The sequence below is a fragment of the Cebidichthys violaceus genome, unplaced genomic scaffold (genome assembly GCF_023349555.1).
Source record: "Cebidichthys violaceus isolate CVI_PGR_0920_01 unplaced genomic scaffold, fCebVio1.0.p SCAF_12, whole genome shotgun sequence".
NCBI classification, from domain to species: domain Eukaryota; kingdom Metazoa; phylum Chordata; class Actinopteri; order Perciformes; family Stichaeidae; genus Cebidichthys; species Cebidichthys violaceus.
Genome location: NW_027176285.1, coordinates 13,645,681 through 13,667,162, shown reverse-complemented (window position 1 = coordinate 13,667,162; position 21,482 = coordinate 13,645,681). Strand labels below are relative to the sequence as shown.

At 43.0% G+C, this 21,482-nt stretch overlaps 1 protein-coding gene across 5 annotated transcripts in view; it reads left to right on the top strand.

Annotated features, from left to right (window-relative positions):
• The window catches only part of mast4 (microtubule associated serine/threonine kinase family member 4), an 81,201-nt gene that overhangs the window by 14,293 nt on the left and 45,426 nt on the right, over window positions 1-21,482 (top strand). For 4 of the 5 annotated variants that reach the window (XM_068706544.1, XM_068706543.1, XM_068706545.1 and 1 more), the window contains exons 2-3: window positions 349-502; window positions 5,975-6,108. In XM_068706544.1, coding sequence (XP_068562645.1) covers window positions 349-502; window positions 5,975-6,108 — 288 coding nt within the window. Of the gene's footprint in view, window positions 1-348; window positions 503-5,974; window positions 6,109-14,422; window positions 14,490-21,482 lie in introns of those variants that run through there. The other variant, XM_068706549.1, reaches the window with a different exon arrangement.

Genomic DNA, 21,482 nt, shown 5'->3' with positions numbered 1-21,482 from the left:
ATTGATGTTGAGAATCAATCAACATCTTCAATTGTTGGACCGTTGCATTTGTTTTTATTGACTCTCTTGCATGACAAATGCTTCTGTGGCGATTGCATCTTTTAGCGCTTGAACAGATGCAGGATATTTTTAAACGGATTTCTCACTTGGAGAGAGAAAAAAAAGTGTCTGAGCACAAATCTACTGTTTTTAAATATGAAAAGCCACAGTGATGAAGGTCCAACGAGCTGAAATGTAGACTTTCTTTGAACGACACAAAGCAGAATAACGACCTCATCCGGTTATGACACATGGTCATGAGAACAACTTCTACATTAAATGTTTTTTTTCTTCTATCTTTTCCTCTAGTTGGACCACATCCTCTACCCGCCATCCACCTACCTCAGGAAGTTCAGTAACCCCGAGTTGACTTACGGATTAAATCCCGCCCTCAAATTCAGGCGACAGCTCAGTGAGGATGGAAATAACGTTCGGAGGCGGAGCCTTGGGGGAGGTCTCACAGGTAATCGCTTCACCTATGGTCTCCTCATTTTACCTTCTCACAAGTATTTGGGCTGCTTTAGACAACCACACTGATGCTTGTATGGATGTTCTTGTGGATGTTCTTTATTGGCCCCACTTCAGATGCTTGACATTTGATACATTTTTAATCTACTTGGGAGGACAGAACCTACTGTGTTGGTTGTATACTGTTTTCCTGCTATATATATATATATATATATATATATATATATATATATATATATATATATATATATATATATATATATATATATATATATATATATATATATATATATACTCCTGCACAGACTGATTCATCTTGACTGTCACTAATCTCAGAGTTTTTAAAAGTCAGATTTAGTCAGTTTCTTAGAACTATGATTGAGAGCAAGGCTTGGTAAAGTTCTAAATGTTATCCTTTTACGTTGTTAATGTCATCCGTCGTGATTATTTTCATAAAAATTCAAAATAAGGAAATAAATGATTTTGTCATTAGTGGTTTTAATGATGTGTTATGAGCCATTGTTAGGAAGTTAAACATTTCCTCTCTAATACTTATTTTATATTGTAAATTGATCTTGATTGATCTTGATCAGTGCGTCTCTAGTAGGTAACATACATCAGGATAACGTATATTTAATAACCAAACATAAACTCCTCATTAGATCACTTAATTGCCCTCAAACTCATCTTCACAAGTTGTTTCCATTGTTTCCAATAGCTGGAGGATTTAGTGATAAAAGTCGTTTATGTTCATCTTTATCACATTAATGGCCACTAATCCACATGGATGCACCTTAATGGGGAATTAAATCCCCTAAATGGGTCTAAAGGATAATCCACAGTGAAGAGCTTTTAGTGTTTCTTACCTTTTCGTGGAGGAAATAGTTCCCTCGGGAAATGCTTTGTAGTAAAACTGCACTTCAAATGTATGACTGTTTGCAGTTGCAGCTTGTAGTGATGAACACTTACCATCTGTCACTTAAAACTGGCTCCGAGGAGAAAGCGACAGTGACGGTGTCACACTTGGCAGAGCGCAATTCAAAGGTGCACCAGAGATGAGTCTGATAAAGCCATTAGGATTACATCATCATCTGCAAACAGCAGAGACGAGGACAGATGTCACCTAACTGGACATCCTCCAGGCCTGTGGAGCCTCATCTCCAGATGATTGCTTTTCTCAATCAGCATCTCTCTCTGCACCAAAACAACGCATCCTTTTCTCGTCGTGCTGTTTTGTCAAAGCTGCTCTTGCCGGTTTGAAGGGGGGCGGGACACAGTTGGACAAAAAGGTGACGTCACATACTTCAGAGCACCAATCGGGATTTAGCCGTATTTGAAACAAGCTGAGATGACAGTTGTGGGGTTTTTGAGCATAGACGTTATGAAGTTGTGGTTGTGTGGGTTAAACTCTTGATAAATAAACACTGAAGATGAGTCTTTCCCCTGAACTTAAACTTTGGCTCTTGTTTGTTTATTTAGCCATCAGTATCTAATGTTGGTGGAAAAAAACAACAACTGCACAATCCAAGTTGTTGCAGCAACTCTTGGCATACTTGACCTATAACTGCAACTGCATCACCAGACTGGCTAAAGTGAGGTCTGTGCTAACAACAGGGTTTAAAAAAAATGTCCAATGGGTTTAGAATTTCAGCCACACTGAGTCTGAACCAACAAGCTGATCACTTTGCTGTCGGACTGATTTTTGCGTGCGCTGCCCACACAATGAAGCAGGCTGCGTTCCTGTGATGAGGAATGTGTCGAGTCAGCAGAGAGCTATCCCCTTGGAATTGTATAATTCACTGTGTGATGATTTGAGGTTTAGGTCTGTAGGTCGGTAGCAAATCCTGCTGCACATACTGCTCATCCAGTTTACATCCAGGTTCCAGAGACGAGGAGTCTATAAATTGGACAAATTAGGAAAGAGCAGAGCATTTGATACGGAAATGCCTCCGATGTTGTCTAAAATTCTGGATCGGGTTTCAGGGAGCTCGTTCTCATATCATCTACCAGCTCATCTATGCTACACAGGAACAACAACACGTTCGACTACTCGCTACCCGATCCCTAAATCCTGGCCGATCCGTACTGCACATGTGCAGACTTGTGTTTCACACCTGTGTTTAAGCATTCTTCTGCACCCTAATCATGTTATATTACAAATCTGTGTTGAAATCTGCAGCTAGCTTCACGCTAGCTGTTAGCAGCCGGTGGGCAGCACAGTCCTGCTCATACCGGAGGTCGCATTTAGTGACATTATGATGCATTCAAGTCTATTCAGTGAAAAAGGAGTTTTGGGCAAAAGTAGAGTAAGTAACATGAGGATAGATTCCAGATGTCCTGCTCTGCTCATGTGACTGCAGCCTTGTTCGCTTCCACTCGGTCCGTTTTTGGGGGCCTTGAACGGCTCCTCGTGAGGTAAACGTTGAAGACCTTCACCTCGCTGATTTATACTGTTGACCTTTCCACAGTCAATGAACGATTGTGTTTCCATCAGCTGCGGCTTTGAATGAATGCATTACCCTTTCACTAACTGGCCCGCATAAAAACAAGACGGATAAACAAACATCAAACGGAAGCAAATCAACTTCCATTAACTTGATTGTGCTATTAAAGCGGCGCGGGTGAGATTGGGTTTTATCTCCGCTGTTGATTTCAGCACAACCTAATTGTTGTTTCAGCGAAGCTGGTTTCTGCTTGCAGCTAGAACAGCACTTGAGGGCAAATACTGTAATGGTTTGGACGTGCTTTAACGTCCTGAAAAACACGATCATTTATTATTTAAAGGTTGAACTTAACAGTGAAAGTTAGACCAATATATATATTTCAGCCTCAGCCTCCTTATGAGTTCACTCATGTAGCAGGGAAGTGAGGCTCGACCCGACTTTACAAATGTTGTTCCTTTAGAATTGTGGTGGAAAATAATTATCTTATAATTCCAATATTTTGGAATAAAACAACTCCATTCAGCTTATAATACATAAAATAACGGGGCTCTTGTGTTTTTACCCCCCCTGCTGAGGAATGAAGAGTTTTCTCTCAGTCAGAGGACGACAATGTGTCAAAATAAAGTTTGAATGTTTTACGTCCTTGAGCCAGAAACTTGTTTGCCCGTTGGTGAATGTGGCCGGCTGAGTGGGAATAGATTACCTCTGCTGTGACACCTCTGAGATGAAACGTCCGGCAGAATGAAACCCAGCAGAGCAGCGGCGGCGGCGCGTGTGGAGAGTTCTGATTTGTTCCCTTTATTTTCCGCATCGTGATTCATGCAGGAGAGGTGCGCTTGAAACCGGGGCATCTGCACAAGGTCGGGAACAGAGCGGTCTGACCTTATGAATAAAAATAAAATAAAAAATAATAATCTCCTCCTCCTCTCTCCTGAAGCCTTCCTTTCACAAAATGTTGACTAGTGCCTGAAGGGAGATTTCCTTTATTCCGGGATGTGATGGGCTTTAGTGAGGAAAGCTTTTGCCGGTAAGGAAGGAAGGAGGGAAGGACCGTAACTTTCCCTCCTCATCCTGTTTGGTCTCTCTTTGATTCTCTTGTATTTACTACAGTGATCACAGTGCTATACCTGTAGCACAGTACATGTCAGATACAGGTCCAGAACAGAGCCTTATTCTGCATTTTATTCTTGTCTCATGAGATTTAACAACATCTGTGGAGAGTGAGAAAGAAGGGGGCGGTGTTCAACTCATCCCTCTCTGTTTTTGTGTTTTGAAAGCACAAAGGCAAACTGCTGCAGCTCTAAGCTGTTAATTCAGTTTTTAGGTGTTTTTAGGGGCGTTTCATGCCTCGAGTTGAGAGTCGACAACAGAGGGTTGACAGAAAAAGGGGGCAGAGAGAGAATAGGGACTGAAATGCAAGAAGGGTCTCCAGCTGGACTCAAACCGGGGACTTGTTGTCACTAGACATTGCGTTATTGCATTTACAAAACTCACATTATATTGGCGAGAAATGCCAGTCTGAGTGCTTTGAACATCCACACACACACACCTCTGGCGTTGTGCCCGTTGGCGGCTCTTTCCGTGGGTAGGAGACACCGTCGACCGATAGCAGCGTTGGAGGTGGGATATAGAATGTCGATGTCGTCTTCCTGCACAGCTTGCTGCCTCCCTAACTACATATTAGAGACTGAAAAATAGACTCGATAACGTTCAATGTGGGGATGAGATTAAAACAGCTGTACAGGTGGTTGTAAGTCGATTCACAGTAACTCTACAGACAACTAAACAAGAAATCAGCTAAAGAATGAAGTGGAACGAAATAAATACCCAGTCTGTTTATCAGGCTGGAGGAAATAAAATGAAAACAAGACACAAATACGACTAATTCCAATATGTTTAACCACCATCTGTTGAACATTTTGAACACTGTCAAGTGAGCAAAAATAAAAACCATTGATGAACTATTTACATCTGAACTAGAATGTGCTGAAACACTGGATGCTCTATGTATTTTTAAAATGTACAACATTCAAAATGGTTGATTTTTGAGTAATAGCTTGACTTATTAACCTTTTTGTTATTATCGTGCAGTTTACATCACTCTCTCAGATTGTCATTGTTTCACTAGAGAAAAGGATTTGCATCAGGTGCAGCTCTTGATTTGTCAGGTTTTGCCTGTTAGCCGGAGAGTGAGTTTATAAACCTGCCCTCTCCGGTTTATAACAGCTGCACACATCTGATGGTGAACTTGAGTTATATCCCCTTTATGTTCGGAGCACAGTCGACTTATCTCGCCTTCCATCACCGTGCCAGAATTGTTAATCCTCCTCTCCGTCTCCTCGAATGTTCACTCAAACAGGAAGTGGAAATATACACACGTGTGGATAAAGGATTACGAGACTTCCACGAACGATTTCTCAATCCACGGAGTGCCGGCGCTGCAATAAGATCTGCTGATTCAGACGCTGAGGCTTCTTCTGCTGCGTTTGGATCTTTGCATTTCCTCTGAGCTTTTAGGATTAAAGGGAGCGAATGAAAGGAGCATTTAGTGCCATCTAGCTGCCAGCCCCGGGAGCTGGAAGAGGACATTTTTATCCCAGGTTTACAAAGAATAGTCTTTTACAGAAGTCTTGTTGTAAGTGGATCCATTTGCTTCCCCTCATCAGACCTTGTGGTGAGCTGCTGCTGTGTTTGTGTCATGTTGGGATTGTCGGTGATCTCTTAATGGGCTTGACATCCTGCCTGGGTCGCACAGGGTCATGGGCTTTAGCTTTAAACTCCTAAGAAGAGCGGACAGCTTGGACTTATGTTACTGGTATGTCATTTCACCTGTACTCCTTATTGTTATGGGATGGGTCAGTAGTTTGAATTCACTTGTTTACAGCTGCACGGTATTCAGATCCTTTGCTTAAAGTGGCAGTAGAAAGTTTTCTGCTTGAACTTTGTCTTTATGAGTGAAATGCTCTTCAGAGAAACTGCCTAAAGCGTGAAACATTAACTGAATTCCTGTTGTTGCTCTGCAGGAAAGTACCTTCTCCTGCCCACCAACCACCAGCAGACACAGACGGCATGGCAGCCGTCCTCCGACAGCTCGAACCTGTTCCGTATGTGTTCCAGGAACCTCGGGAAATCGGACCCCTCCCTCACCTCCAGTCTGGTGAGTCAACCACGCCATTCTGCTTTCTGCTCCCATTACCTCATCACACTAGTTGTGTTGAGTTATGAGGGGCTTTTTCTAACGGGTCACTTCCTCATAACAACAATCTCTGAATACATAGGAGCCAATGTTCCGTGGTAATTATACTCATATCTTACAAGAGGATAATTCTGTTTGCTACAGAGTATCAGTGTGAAATTAGAATATTATACTTCTGCATGTTCTTTTCAGTAGATGTTCCAAGAGGTTCTGCTTAATACCTACATCAAATTTACTGTGTATTTAAATGATAACATTTCCCAGTCTTCAGTCCTCAAATGTGACTCAAGTGAAGGAATAAAAATCTCTTTTTAAATCTAAACAATAGGTTTGAAGGAGACCTTGTGAACTACTCGCATTTCTTCAAACATGACATCTGCTTGGCTCACGCTTCAGTTCTCCTCATGAGTGGATGAAATGCAGATAAACCAACTACAGTCAGACACTTCTATTGTTTATTTTGTTCCGTGTATAGAGACACTCTTAATGCTTATAGTTGGCAAGTTAAATAGCATTGAGTCCAAACTATATTTCACATACAATACAATTCTATCAACACATAAATACGAGTATTAAACAACGTGGTCATGTTTAAACATTTTAATGCAGGTATGCAACATCACCACAATTCTTTTGTCTGTGCAGTGAACTCAGACCACTTAGAATTATGAATCTTTTTAATGTTGGGCTGAACTCTGGTTTGATGAATGACCTGTGTGTGTTGCATTAACGTCTCTCATCCGTCTCTGCTGCAGGTCCGTAAAACACTTTCATAAATGCATTTGTTTCTATGAATCACGAGAAGCCGCGCCGCGCAAGTGTTCACATTTGTCAGCGACGATTACGTGCATGCAGAAAGGCAACTACTTAAGATCGTGACACGCCCGTTTAGATCAGTCGAGCCTGAAACACAAATGATTAACGAAGATAAAGAGGAGCGAGTGCATCCCCGCTTTGAACCGAATGAAGTCCTGCAGACGGGTGACCTTCAGCGTGGCGCTGCTCTGTTCTCTCAGATGACAGATACTGTGATGTGCTCCATCGTTGATCTTGTTGTCTCAGGAGCGAGATGCAATCGCGAGCAGCGGCTAATCCAATGCTGCTCGGCTATGAGTCATTCCCAGGGTGTGCTCGCTATCGGTTAGAGAAAAGGTTAATGTAATAGAAAGCATGTGTGCGTTCGTACCGGTGTCTCTGTGGGGGATTTTACTGCCAACTGTATATTTTGGTAACTGACACTTAACACCGTTAGTGACCAGGAAAAGGCACCGTGACCCGAACTAGAGCGGATTCTCAGATGACATCATGGTGATCCTGTTTACAACAACGACACAATACTAATACAGTGTGTGATTCAAATATATCTGAACTAGCTCTGTACACTGGGGGGCGCTGGTGCATCTTCAGTGTTTAAAACTCCACCATGTGTGTCCTTGTGTTATTTTCCCCTGCAGAGTGAATTAATACAAGATCATAACTGTCCTCCAGCAGATGTGTTGATTCAATTTTACGTTTTATAGCTTGATGACCTGAATGAACATCTTCGCTCAGATATTTGTGTTTTTATAATAATAATAATAATGATAATGCTCCTCTGGTCGCCAAGAGGCGTTTATTTGACTCGCCAGCCTTCGCAGGAAGGTGAGAGCTCAGCTGCACAGCAGAACTCCATCACCTGAAAGGCGTTGAGTGCCTTGCTCAAGGACACTTCAGCAGGAGAGGTGAAGGGTCTCTAGCTGCGAGTAAATTCCTCCACCGACCCAGCAATAATTAGACCAAGACCAGCCTAAATCTGTCTGTTAGGGCTGCACGATTACGGCCAAAATGAAAATCATGGTCAATATTGAGATCACGATTATTTATCGCGATTGCTCGTTGATTTTTTTGGGAGAAATTTTGATTATTATTGCACATTCACATTTAATAGGAACACTGCTTTCACTTCCATGTTGTGCTACATTCTTTGCTGATATAAAAAAACATTCCCACCATTTTTTACCCAATATTAAATCAACAGCGCTGCTTTCTCTTTCACGTGCAAATCTTACTGAGACTTTAAACAAGATTCTTCTTCACCTGAATGAAATGCAGTTTTGTTTTGCCCGTCTCTCTAAATACAGTATTCATCTACAGTATTACTCTTGTACTCCGGAGGCGCAGACGCAACATTCACGAAAGCTTTTCTCAGGCTACTGCTGCAGCGGCACGACCGCTACCCAAAAGTCCGAAACATCTGGATCGCCCCCTGGTGGCTCGTTGTCAGTTTAGGAAGCGCTCGATTTGAAATATCGACCTATGAGCGCAGCACGCATTTTAAACGTCAATATCACAGTCGATCGTGTTCAGTTAAATGTGGGAAGCCCAAATTGTAAACGTGATTTAATATTTGATTAATTGTGCCGCCCTACTCTCTGTCTAGACAGATCTACACGTATCTACCAGCTTCTCCTGTGTCACAATTATCAGGTCTTGTTGGACAGAAGGAGTATTTGATATAAGTGCTGCTCTTGGTGTACTCTGAGCCGTGAATGGAGAGGACTCTCAGGCGAGGCTGTAAGGTCACGGGGACCCAGGAGAGACATTTCTTCTTGTCAGACTTCAGTCAGAAAATGGGGGCCGCAGATAGATGCTTGAAATTGGGCTTTTTGCCGAGGCAGGGCATCAAGGTGCGATGCCCTGCCTGTGGTGCATCGTGTGCCCCCTCTACTTTGCGCCACGCTGCACCACTCCACCTCCCCAAAAAAAATAAAATGAAAGAAATGAGACGGATTGGAATTTAGTGCTGCGATGTGAGGGGAAAAAAAACGAGCTGCACGTCTTTACTGCAGGAGATCCCAAACTGAACCGCTCTTCTGAGGACGAGTCGGGTCGTCTGCTACAATAGTTCCCATCCATTACCATGTGTTTTGTTTTCACGCTATACGTTTTTTTTTTTTCTGCTTTAAAGTATTCCCACACTCTTTCCTGCAGTCATGTGGATGAAATCAGCAAATGAAATATCTTGTGTAATGTGCAGCTCCAGTGCTGTCTGATCCTTATTCTCATTCTCCACGCTGTTTGCACGCCCCTGGTGACTCCGCGGTGGGCACCACGAGAAAATTGGATGCCGGTGACCGCTGCTCGGATATTGTCTTGCGTCGACTCAAGCCGAATGGCTGATGTGTTTTGCTACATCTTAACGGTTTCTTTTGGAGTCGGCTGCTCTTGACACCTCGGGGGTTCATCTGCAGCCGCTGAATTATCCCGCCCGCAGAACGAGCTCAGCAAAGACGGAGAATTGGTTGACCTTGGGAGGGAAGCGAGAGAGACAAACTCCTCTGCTTCTGGCCTCGGAATGGAAAGGCTGCGTGTCTCTGTTTTTCCTCTTAGATTTTTAATTCTCGAAAATTATAAAAGTTTGTGAAATGTGAGTCCCGTTTGCCTCTGCTTTGGAGGGACAATAGCGTCAAATAAATGGGATCCAAAAGTGGCATTTGTCATGATGATGGTTGTATGAATGGGAAGCGCACCGCACTAGTTTCTGGCTTTAGTGACGATGAATGAATGGAGGGCTGCCAGCATTTGGATTTGGTGTCTTAGCATTGCTGTCATTTCCATGTATGAGAAGATTTAATTGGCTGTTGAATTTGGCTACTGTTCATTAATTTGAAATAGGCAACTTTTGAAATGTGGTTGGTATTACTTTTTCATTATTTATTCTGCTACTAGAAAAGTGAAAGTCTTCTTCTAAGATTGAATGCGAGGACTTTTAGAAAATTGTAGAGCTTAATTCATCCTTTTGTTCATCGTTATGTAACTCACTTTTCTATTGCTTCACATTTTTCTAATGTCACTCTTTTTTTGGGGGGGGGGGTTACATCTCTGTATTGAAGGTTCCGTTTCTCAAAGCTGCCAAATATTTCTATTCAGAACCAGAATGAGGCAAAAGCAGCTCGACCGTGACCACGAGTTCAGATGGCCTCGCTGCTTTATGAGGTGCATTTTCTCGTGCTTCATTCTCAATGAATCTGTTTTTTCGTTCTGTAAACCCCAAATTAATGTTGTTAAATGTCTTGTTTTGTCCAATAAACTGTCCAAAACCCACAAATACTCATTTGAGTAACTGGAACCATCAAAAGTTTAGACTTGTTGCTTGAAAAATAACAATTGATTATCAAAAATAACGAGAGAAACAGGAAATCTGTGCATTTCAGAAGCTGGAAACACTGACGGTGTGACATTTTAGTTTAAAGAACGACTTAAACAATTATCATATTTGACTGTTTCAGCTCCACTTTAGTTTAAACTTGACACACTGACATAAGTGGTTATATGTATTGATGAGTGGTTGTATATGAATGTGATGTACCTCCTCGTCTCCTTCCTGTCTGCTCCTTCATTGGAGGTTTTAGGTTCCTTTGGTGTTGTCAGTCTTGCGTTGCCCTCCTCTGCCTCTCAGGACCCCCCTCCTCCCGTCCTTTAAGCCTCCCATCATGCCCCTGGGTGTGTCGTGGCTCTTCTACAAGCGTGGCACATCACTCTTGACTGTGATGCTCTCTGGCAGAAAATCAATACTTCACTTGTGGCGCGATATGGAGATAAGACTGTCATAATCCTGATGTTGTGCCTTTGTGGACCCTCACTCTCCCTCATAATGGCAGTCAGCGATGTCCTTTACTGATATCATTGATGCTGCAGCAGCTCGTTGTTGCAAAGGAAGGAGCTGCAGTTTATTTGTACAAACACAAGGCGCTGTGTTGTTTGGGCAGTAAAACAAAATGATCTCAGGTTTTTTTTAATATCAGCCCACCTCTAATGAAAATATATACCGTCATCCAGCCTGAGAAGCCACCTGAAAACAACAGAGTGGAAAATAAGTTACTCAGATGCACCTTATCGATCGGTCGGTCTGCGGGTATCCGTCTTTGTTCTGTGGTCATGATTTCAGCTTCATGTTTAAATTTGCCCCATAATTGCGATGTGGAAGAGAGAAATGAATCTGTCCTGCCTCATACCTAAACAAAGGTTGCGTGGTGCTGTGATTGTAAACACACAAACCTGCTAACTTAGAGAAGGAAAAAGATAAAAGCTGAAACAACCTCCAGCCAACACGGCGAACCGCGTCACTGCAGGGAGTATTATTTCGTTAGAAGCGGTCGTGTCTGTATTCCAGCAACATTCGTATAAAAGTAAACAACGAACCGTTGAGCTCTTGTTCATGAGGCGCTTTCATCTCTGTGTTTTTTTTTTTCCTCTCTTCTCGCCCTGTTGTGTTCCACAGAATAGCTTTGGAAACCTATTCCAAAAAATTTTGCAAAGCGTGCGGTTTGTTACTGTAAACATGCGGGTGTGATATTCAAATGAAACTGTCACTCCAGATAAAGTAATTGCGGTTGAGACATTGAACCCGCTGTCGTCCGCTCTGCTTGAGATACAATTTTCCCTCCGTTTTGTGTGACGCGGTTACGCTCGGAGTGACTTTGTGTTTATTTGAAAATGAATTTGCGAAGAAAGACGATTGGATTTTCCAAGTGGACTCAAGCTGACATAATTTTCATCTCCTGAATGCTTACATTTGCATGTCTATTGCGATTATAGCAAATTGTAAAAGCAGAGAGGAAGTGAGGGTGATGTCGTAGGTTTCTCTCTTTCCTGCTTGTTGTCGAGGTTAAAGACTCGCCCCGTCCGGATGGAGGTCGGCCCCGCAGGGTTTTATCGTCGTTATTCTCCCTCCTTTTTTGGCTTTGGTCAGATGGATCCTTTGCACTGCTTTGTGTGGAAGGAATTGATTCTTTCTTTTTCCTCAGCGCTTCTCTTCACAGGCCCGTGTCCCCCTCCTCTGCCGGCCTCACATCTGCAGGTCGCCTCTTGGTCTGATAAGCTGAGGCGGAGCAGAGGCTGTGGGTCACTCAATCAGCACTCGCTGCATGCTTTCAGTGGCAGCTCTCTCTTTTTTCTCCAAAGGCAGAGGAAGCGGCCTCAGCTGCCCACCTGCCGGGAGGAAATGACTCACAGACAACCCCTGGACTTTTCCCTTCAGGCTATTCTGTGAGCTGTGCTACAAGGCCACCGGCTTCAGAGCTGCCCTGAACCCGACTCACAGCGCCGCTACTTTGTTTTTCTCTAAAAAAGCTTCTTTATTTATCCGCTTTCTTTTATTCAACATTAATATTTATATATCGCAATGAGACTAGAAGTACAAACAAACTTGTTATTTAAATTGTTCATAGTTCAGTCTATATGCAGAGATCGACAGGAGTCGATCTCATAGCGCCCAGATGATGCCCGGTATCGTAAAGACTCTCCTGACTTTCCCTCTAGCGCCACCAGCAGGTCAACGTTTTCACTTGTCCTGTGAAATATCTCAATATCCCCTCAATGCAATTGGCCCAAAATGGAAAACTGGAAAAGCGAAATAACGCTCCAGTCAGCCTCCTCTATACTTTGTGTTTCCTGCTAACATGCTAAACTAAGATGCTGAACATTATAACCACTAACATAAGCATGTTGTGCTTGTTACAGCCACTTTCAGCAGCAGAGAAAAAAGCTTCATGTCTTCGTATTGAATAAGACAAATGACCCCTCCCTTGTGTTCCTGCAGCTTCACATCTTCATTCTCAGTCCAATATGGAATTTGCTTAATTGTTCTGTTAAGCGGCCACAGACCGAGCACTGACTGTTGAACATTACAGGGTTCTTTAATTCTCTCAGGTAATCTGGAAGCCATTGTTCGAGCTGAAAACAAAAAATCGACTACTGTAATCCTCGTCCTCTGAGGGTTTTAAGGGTTTATTTAAAAAAAAAAAAGAAAAAAAGAAAAGAAAACACAGACTGATTACGAGAGCGCAGACCTGAGCCGTCTACTCCCGACTTCCTTATCGGCACAGAAGCACGAATGACTGTCGGCCCCGGCAACACTCCATCAGCTCTCTGTTGTACAGGTTTCAAAATGAGAAAAGTTGACACGGCGGCGGCCACCTGTCTGACAGTCCCATGCATCTCCTCCGCCGGCCGCGTGCTAGAGAGGAGCTGTCATTTCCGAGCCTCACTCTCTCTAAGAGAAATCATTTGAGCTTGGCTGGAGATGAGGAGAATGGAAGGGGGCCCACTTAATATTCACAGAGCAGAACCACAGTGAATGGAAATGAGTGAGAGAGGGTGGAAAAAAAAAAGAAGAGAAAAGGCAATGAGGGGGGGGGGGGCAAAGGAAAACAGAACTGAAACAGAATGCGAAATTTGCAGGATAGAAATTGGCATCGGAAGCAACTTATTTTTGCAAATCCTAATAATTCAGAAAGGTGTGGGGACGTTGAGTCGGTGAGTGTGAAGATCTGCGGTCAACTCGCTTCAAAACTCATCTCCGGGCCGAGCCGTAAGAGACAGAAGCGGCGCGTGAAATTGTTGGAAATTGACACAGGATATGCAGTCGTATACAGAGCAGCCTGTGCCGGGAAGTGCGGTTGATTTCAGCATGATAATGACTCGGTGTTGGCTTGTTTTGGGATGAGGGTACGAACAAATTGGCCCACAGCAGTTTGTGTGACATTTTCACAGCAGGTTTGAAAGGTCTCGGGCAGCGACATTTTTCATTTAAACAGCATGCCTGGCTATTATTTTTTTTTCCTCCTCTTCCCCCTCATATAACACACTCCCCCCCCCCCCCCCTCCCCTCCTTCTCCGCTGTCTCGGCCACATGCCTCTTTCACCTTCAGGTGTGTATTTTGTAGTCTTCATGTGACTCATTGATTGCTATAAGACCGGTGAGGTCGGTTAGCCCGCCCGCCGCAGACAGGATGCCAGAGACATTGTTTGAGGTCGGAGCAGAACAATGCTTGGAAGGATATCCTCTCATTTTCATGGTCACCTAGGGTGCCCAAAAGAAAAAAGCGTGGCTGCACAGAGAAATGAGTCTTGGGGCTCCCACTTGTCCCCTTGTATCCCACCCACTCACCCCCACCCGTCGCTACGCTAAATTAGAACTGCCTATCTTCTCTCTCTCTCTCTCTCTCTCTCTCTCTCTCTCTCTCTCTCTCTCTCTCTCTCGCTCCATCTCTCTCTCTCTCTCTCGCTCCATCTCTCCTTCACTCCTGAAGTTACAGAGGAGAGGAACAAGAGGAGGTGTCAGCTGACTGCCTCCTTCCAATCAGATAAGTTCTGATGGAAGTGTTTAGCAGCTGCTAAGATCAGATTTAGCCCGAGGGTGGGAGAGAGAGAGAGGGAGAGAGAGGGAGAGAGGGAGGGGAGGGAGAGCAGGAGGCTGGAGCTAGGCAGTGCAGCATGGCTATGCGCCGGTAGGGAGGCATGATAAGTCGGGGCTCTGTACCATGGACGAGTCCAGCATTCTGAGGAGACGGGGGCTACAGGTAGGCGAGCGAATGCCATCGTGTGTGTGTTTGAGCCGCAGGGTGACTTTGTGCCGTACGGAATGAATGCGTGGCTCGTGACGCTCCTCTGTTGCTCTTTTAACAGAACACAGTTAGGACTTTGAGACCTTTTTGTGTGTGCGTGTGTGTGTGTGTGTGTGTGTGTGTGTGTGTGTGTGTGTGTGTGTGTGTGTGTGTGTGTTTTAACACTTGGCAGTACAGGGGGAGCAACACTCTGGTTCTGCTGTTGATTTGTGCTTCATGAGAGAGAATCCTTTGGCAGACCTGTGAGGACATTTTCTCAGTAGACGCACTAAAGAGAAGGATTAGGATAGTTAACAGGCTGCAAATGTTTTTCCGCTTGTACGGATTTGGAAGTAATGGTTTTGTGTCCAAACGCTGTTACTTTTTTTAAATAGCCTAAAACAATTTGTCACATTTAATTTGCGTTGGCTGTCGGCAGGAGGACTGGGAGATGTGTACTAATGGAGCTGGATCGATGCAGGGCTTTCTTACTTTGTTTTTATGATGATAAATTCTGTGTTTGATAAATTATCAGGACAGTAAAGCTTTAGCTTTAGGAACCCTGATTTCGGTCCTAATGAAGGAAATCAAATTATTGCAGCCGTAACGTGAGGTATAGATGCAGGTGGGAAGGGAGGACAGAGTGTTCGACAATATGACATTTCTCTTATTTTACGAATCAGTTTCAGGCGTTAATCACATCCACTGCAGTAGGCGTTACAGTAAAGTGTAAATTGGATTGATAATGTAGCTTTCTCTCATGGGGATACTTATAGAAAAGCTTTTTTTAAATTCGGCTCAAACAGCTGCATGTGTCAAACTTCCTGTGATCCATTGTATGCATCATTTCTTTTAATTGGGCTGCAGTAATAAAACTGCTTTTATGCCCGAACATTCATTTCATCATAAACAAAGGTGACTTTTGCTTGTTTGAGAGCTCGTTCTTTTTCTCTGTAATGTTTTATTTATTTAGTGTCGAGCTAATTTTAAGATTGAAGCCTGGCAACATTTCACTTTCATGTTCACAGATTTAGTCAATGTGTTCCTCTGTGATTATTAATCTTTCTGGAAATTAACCTTTAATTTATGCTCTTTGAATTCTTTTTTTTTTTTTTTTTGATGGTCTTAATGGATTTCTCTGGAGAAACTAATAACTTTTTTTTGTAAAGGCGTTGATCAAAAGCTTCCAAACAGTAATTCTGTGCACAGTTGCCCTAATCTTTCTCTTCCTTTGTTGGACACCACCTCCTCCCTTGCTCCCTCTCTCCTCCCTCACAAGACTCCTTTATGTGCCCAAACACGCACGCAAACTAAACCCAACGCAGCGGCCGCTCCTGTCATTAGGCTGCTGCAGCGCTCTGACTTTCACATTCAAAAGGAAACACGGAAGTTAGTTCGTCAGGCTCCACAATTTCCCCATTCATTCTCAGGCCAGGGAGGGATGACATCATCCGAGTCGGCCCTTGTTGTTGTTTAGTGGATGGTAAGAACTGGAGAGAGGGTGTCGGTGCTTTTGGCTTCAAGGGGAAGACGTTGACGTATTTCTACATTACATCAGTCTCTCTGCGGGTGTTTTACTGCTTCGCTTTTTTGTTCAGGAATAAATACGCTTGTAAAAGTTTAAATGTTGCGAGAGGAACAACCACTTTAACAACTTGGTCTCAGTCAAACTTGATGGTTTCAAGAATAGTTATGTATAATTTTCTGAATCGGTACAATCAGGAATAATAAATAAATAGTTTGAAATGTTGAGAAGTGCGGCTTGTTGCTTGCTTTCTTCCAAGATTCATATCACATCTGTTAAATATCAGCAGATGGTTAGCTTAGCTTAGCATAATGACTGTAAGGAGGGGGAAACAGCTAGCCTGTCTCTATTCAAAAGTGGCTAAATGTGTCTGCCAGCACCATTAAAACTGATGTTATTAATTAACACGTTAAAGCTTGTTTGTTTTTTTGTTACGTGGCGGACTGTTTCTTGGCCAGAAGCAGTGCTTCCAGTCTTTGTGTTAAGCTAAGCTAAGCTAAGCTAAGCTAATTGGCTGCTTGCTGTTATTTAACAGACAAAGAGTGGTATCGATCTGCTCCTCTTAACTACTTGCAAGAAAGCAAACAAACGTTCCCACGATGTCGAACTATTCCTTTAACGGCATATCACAACACCCTCAGGTATTCACCTTCACAGTGTGTTTACGTCTGCATTATGGGTTTGAGCAAAGCAACATTTACAAAGATATGGAAAAACGGTAGAGAAGACATCCACAGAAACTAACAACCATTCATTGTGTTCACTGGAACACGTTTGTGTTGCTGTAAAAATGCTGCAAAAAAAATCCTTGAACACGAAGAGCCAGAAGAGAAAGCTTTAGTGTTCGTGTTGAAGCCTCATGAATGTGACAGTGTGCAGAATTTATTTTGCAGACTTGTTGAAAAAAAAAACAACCCAACAGCAACAATACGCAGGAGGATCCTTGCTTCAGTATCAGATCCATTAATGAGTTCTTAAAATAAAGCGCTCCGCTAAAGTGTTGCTCAGTGCAGTATGAATGTCTGTCTGCATTGTCAGCAGCTTTTCTTTGCTCGTCTGGATGATTTGAGATTTGAGTAGAATCGGGTGAAGTTACAGGATCTTCTTCTTTTGTTTTTAACTACAACCGCATTTCACTTGATTTACTCTTATTTTATAGTTAAATAGAAGTGAGTAGAGAATTGACAGATTCATGTGACGCCCTCGAGTAAATGCTTTTTAAAGGTAAAGTAGCTCCTTTAATTCCTACAAGAGAAGCTTCCATGTTTGCAGCGTGTCAGTCGACTGTTTGTGTGCGTTGTTGCATGACTTAGTCGATATTTCTGAGTCTCGAAATGTATTGAAAGAAGTCACGCATGTGCATTGCTGCTGGTATGGATAGATTTGATGCAAGTAGTTGTGAGCATTTTCGTGTTGTGTATTCGTTAAGGCATTTAGACCGATTTCTTATTTGACGAAACAATCGTCCAAATATGTTTGTTCACTTTTAAGATCAAGTATGAAGGTGTTTGACTTCTGAGTGTAACAGTCTCCGCTCCTTTGTCTCACAGAAGATGATTCCCTTTACTTTGTTATTTTATGCTTGTGTCTCACTAGGTTCGTCGTCTGGTTTTGAGGGCTTATAGCCGCCATGTTTCCTCATTATATATAATTTGTTGGTTTTCTATAGATTTTAATGATGCCTATAGCATGGCCTTCATCTTAATTAGGAGCAGCCTGTCAGAAGCTACCGCATTGCATTGTGAGCGTTACTGTACTTCAGACATCCAACACTGCCTCCCATAATAAAAAAAAAAAAAAAAAAAAAAAAAAAAAAGGTAGCAATCCAGACGAGTGCAGTGCCATTGTGTGCCTCCAAAGAGCCGTTTGTGTGAAATGGTGTGAGCCAGCTGGTGAGATGCAGCGCGGCTGACGAAACATGATGGTGCAGCGCCACAAAGGCCGTCTACTTTGCACATGTTTGATGACTTTATTAAGGCTGGCCCATAAATTCTGTTCATATTGACATAACTGTAAGGAAGGAAAAAAAAGCATATATTCCCAAGAGAGAGCCATTGAGATGTTGTTTTGTGTGCAAATTTTGATGACAAAACTTTACTGAAGCACAACTCATCCGGGAGGGACAAGTGAATAGGACGTCCTTTCTTTAGCCAGAGGTGAGCAGCCTCTCCACTGAAGGGTCCTTGTGCAAAAACGGTGAGTTCCTTTCAGCTCCAGCAGCACTTCATTGAGGCAGAGAGAAAGGGGGTGAGATTAAAAGACAGAAGCTCTCCCTGAGGAAGGACAATCGCAAAAGAAAAAATGTCCGTCGTCACTGGGAAATGAAGGTTGATGGAGCACAACGCAATAAAAAGATGGGTTGCACAAAACTGTTGGAAATGGTGTGTTGAAGTGTGTACAATAGCAGCCTCTGGTGAGGATCCTGGGAGCTACCTCTGGTTTGCTCTTCTAGCAGATTAAAGTTGTATAAAGACTAAAGCTGCTCTATGTCTGCTTCACCGTTTATCACCACCCTGACGTGTGAAATATGTCTATGTGCCTTATTCAGTAGGGGAACTGTAATTTATCAAGGAGAGAGTCTTCCTGGTAATGGATGAATCCCAATCTCATGCATTAATATTGAAACATGGTGAAATATTTTTGCACGCAGGACAAAAGATGAGGAGACACCCAGCTGGAGACTTGGCTCCGTTGGTCCTGTTAATGGTTTTAAAAGCGGTTGTTTAAATGTATTTGCTTCTATACAACTTGTCAGGGACTCCACCGTCGTGCCCGTCCCTGGAGTTTGCGTCTTTCTGATGTCCTCGCAGTACCTCCTGTTCAAACTGGACAGACGTCTTTAGTAGATTCTAGTCTTTCGTCGTCTCCAGCTGTTCGTCCCTTCTGTCGCCCGAGTTTGTACATCACTTCTGTCATTTGCATTTTGCGCCCGTGGAACGTCAACAGACACCAGGCAGTGAAGTGAAGACATCAGTTGGATGCAAACGCCAGTTGCTAATATGCTTTTGTACGCGTAACCGTGTGCATTTGGCATTTTGACAAACGGGACTTCATTAATTAATGTCTCTTATCAAACGGCGATGAAATGTGCAAACACAGATGAACAGAAATGTACATGTTTTATGTGTTGAGCTCCTCTGTCGATACTAATGCGGTGGTTGAGGACAGGCCTGGCCTGTGGTGTCGCTGATTGCAGATTGCCTCTCACAAACAACTTCAGACTCAACACTGCGCTGCTGTGTTTCCGCAGCAATAAACCTTCAATGACATTCTAGAACCTTTACGTGTCCGAGTTTGGGGCCGCTCACGATCATTGATTGATGTCACTGTTTTAACTCATCGTACCCATAAAATATATTTACAAAAGGCCCCGAAAACCACGTCAAAATATGCAGCTGAAATGTGTAGTTCTCACTGTGGACTTCTACTCAAGGCTGCATTAAAGTACCGTGGGCCCCGGGGCTATTACTATTTCAAGGCTTTATCCAGTGCCGTTAAGCCTGTGCATTAAACCTTCAGAGGAAAACATTGTTCTAATATATTTACCTGACAGAGAAATGTTTGTGGCCCCCAAATCACTAAATCCACCACTGAAAAACACATTCAAGTCGCGGGTACAATACAGCGTAGGTCATTTTCAGATAGCCGTATTGGTTGCTTGTTTTTGATACAATCACAGCGGTTATATAGTAGAGCATGGGTTTAATTTGCGCAGGTAATACAGTCTTATCAAGGGGGAAACACACACCCAAGTAGTGGAGAACTCGCACCGGTTAAACACACTCTGGTTCCGTTCTGCTTCCTGTTGGCTCCAGGGGAGTGAAGAAGAGTCCGGTTGTAACGCTGGTATATCCAGCATCCAACTGCAAAAGCGAACGTCCCGCTTTAAGGGGATATACCCGAGTCTGCAGAGCCCCGGAGCTCCGCCCCTGCTGCTGAAACAGAGCACTGTTCGCTTCTTAACTCACAGGTTTGATTGATATTGAACATGTTGCTTGTTTGACTGAACCAGGCCAGCTGACATTCCTGATAGATAATAGAAGCGGCTTCTAACCCTGTAGTTATTAGAGGAAGTTAGACTTGATTACAGTTGTAAATATCATCATCCATTTATTTCATCTTTAAGAGTCCATTATCGTGACATTAAAAGGAGCTACGCATTAAAAATGAGAGATCATCGAGTTAACGGGACATTAAGCTCCCTGCCAGCCTCAGAATGAATTGTTTCCCCGTTCTACAACGCTGGATGAGTCAGTGGATTAAGCATTTATGACACCTAACATCTTGCTCCGAGGATAAATGAGAGGATGCCGGCAGATTGAATCAGCAAAGCTTTCTAATGCTGTATGTGTGCTCTGCTGTTGAATCTCCCCCTGCTGGCTCAGAAATCAATATCTTTCAGATAGCGCCGGGCATAATGGTGGGAAATATTGCTTCAGACTGACAGTCGTTTTGGATCTACTGATGTAGTTGTCATGGTTAATAGCAGTCGGCTTCTTACGTGTGGTTTCTCTACCATCCAAATTCATTCATGGGCTGTTTGTAAACGTCCGGTTTGCTGCGTGAGGTCAATGAATGCACTCTGAGATAATCTTCAATCAGCTTTCTAATGCATTCGGTCTTAACTCCTGTACTACACATGTGTTGGAAGCAGATAAGCAGCTTCATTGATCTCGTTGACCTCTCCTCATCTCCAGACACACTTGAGATCTATGACTTTGAAGCAGCATCTAGATTAGATGAAGCTAAGATTCAATTTATATTTAGGACTCTAATTAGGATCTTGTGTTCATTTTTATTGAGACTTAGTGTGTCAAATGTGCCAGTTGGCTTTTATCATATTTAGTCAACCTCATCCTGTTTTTATGTATGGTATTACTGACATGTTTTATGCTGTAGAACAACATTTTAAAATCTCTTAAACTTGTGTTAACCACAGACATTATCTCAGACATCTAACCAAAGATAAAAGAAAACACATTGGGGACCCAGAAGTGCCAAAATGCTGATAAATTTACGGGTTGTAGGACGTCTTCCTTTCTCTCTCGCTATCAAAATGACATGTAGCTCAAGTTAGCCAATTGCTAAGTGTTGGATGATTGTTGTCAATACTGACTCAGTGGAGCTTCTGATTGCATGTCAGTTGAGTAGATGTGCTCAGCGATCACAGTAACTTCTGGTGCTCTGATGTCACACTAGGTGTTGATTCGATGACCTGTCTTAAAGGTTTTCCCGCCAGTCAGCAGCAAACCTCCGTTAAAAAAAACCCAAAGTAGCCTTTTGATCTTGAGATGTAGGAAAATCCAAAATAAATCAAAGGGAATAATTAATGAACCATTACACATAGGCCTTTTCACAAGAGCAGCGCTGCAGCTTTGATGTGCCGCCGCGGGGATGAAATGTTGTTGCTAGAAACCAGTAATTGACATTTACCCCGTGGAACA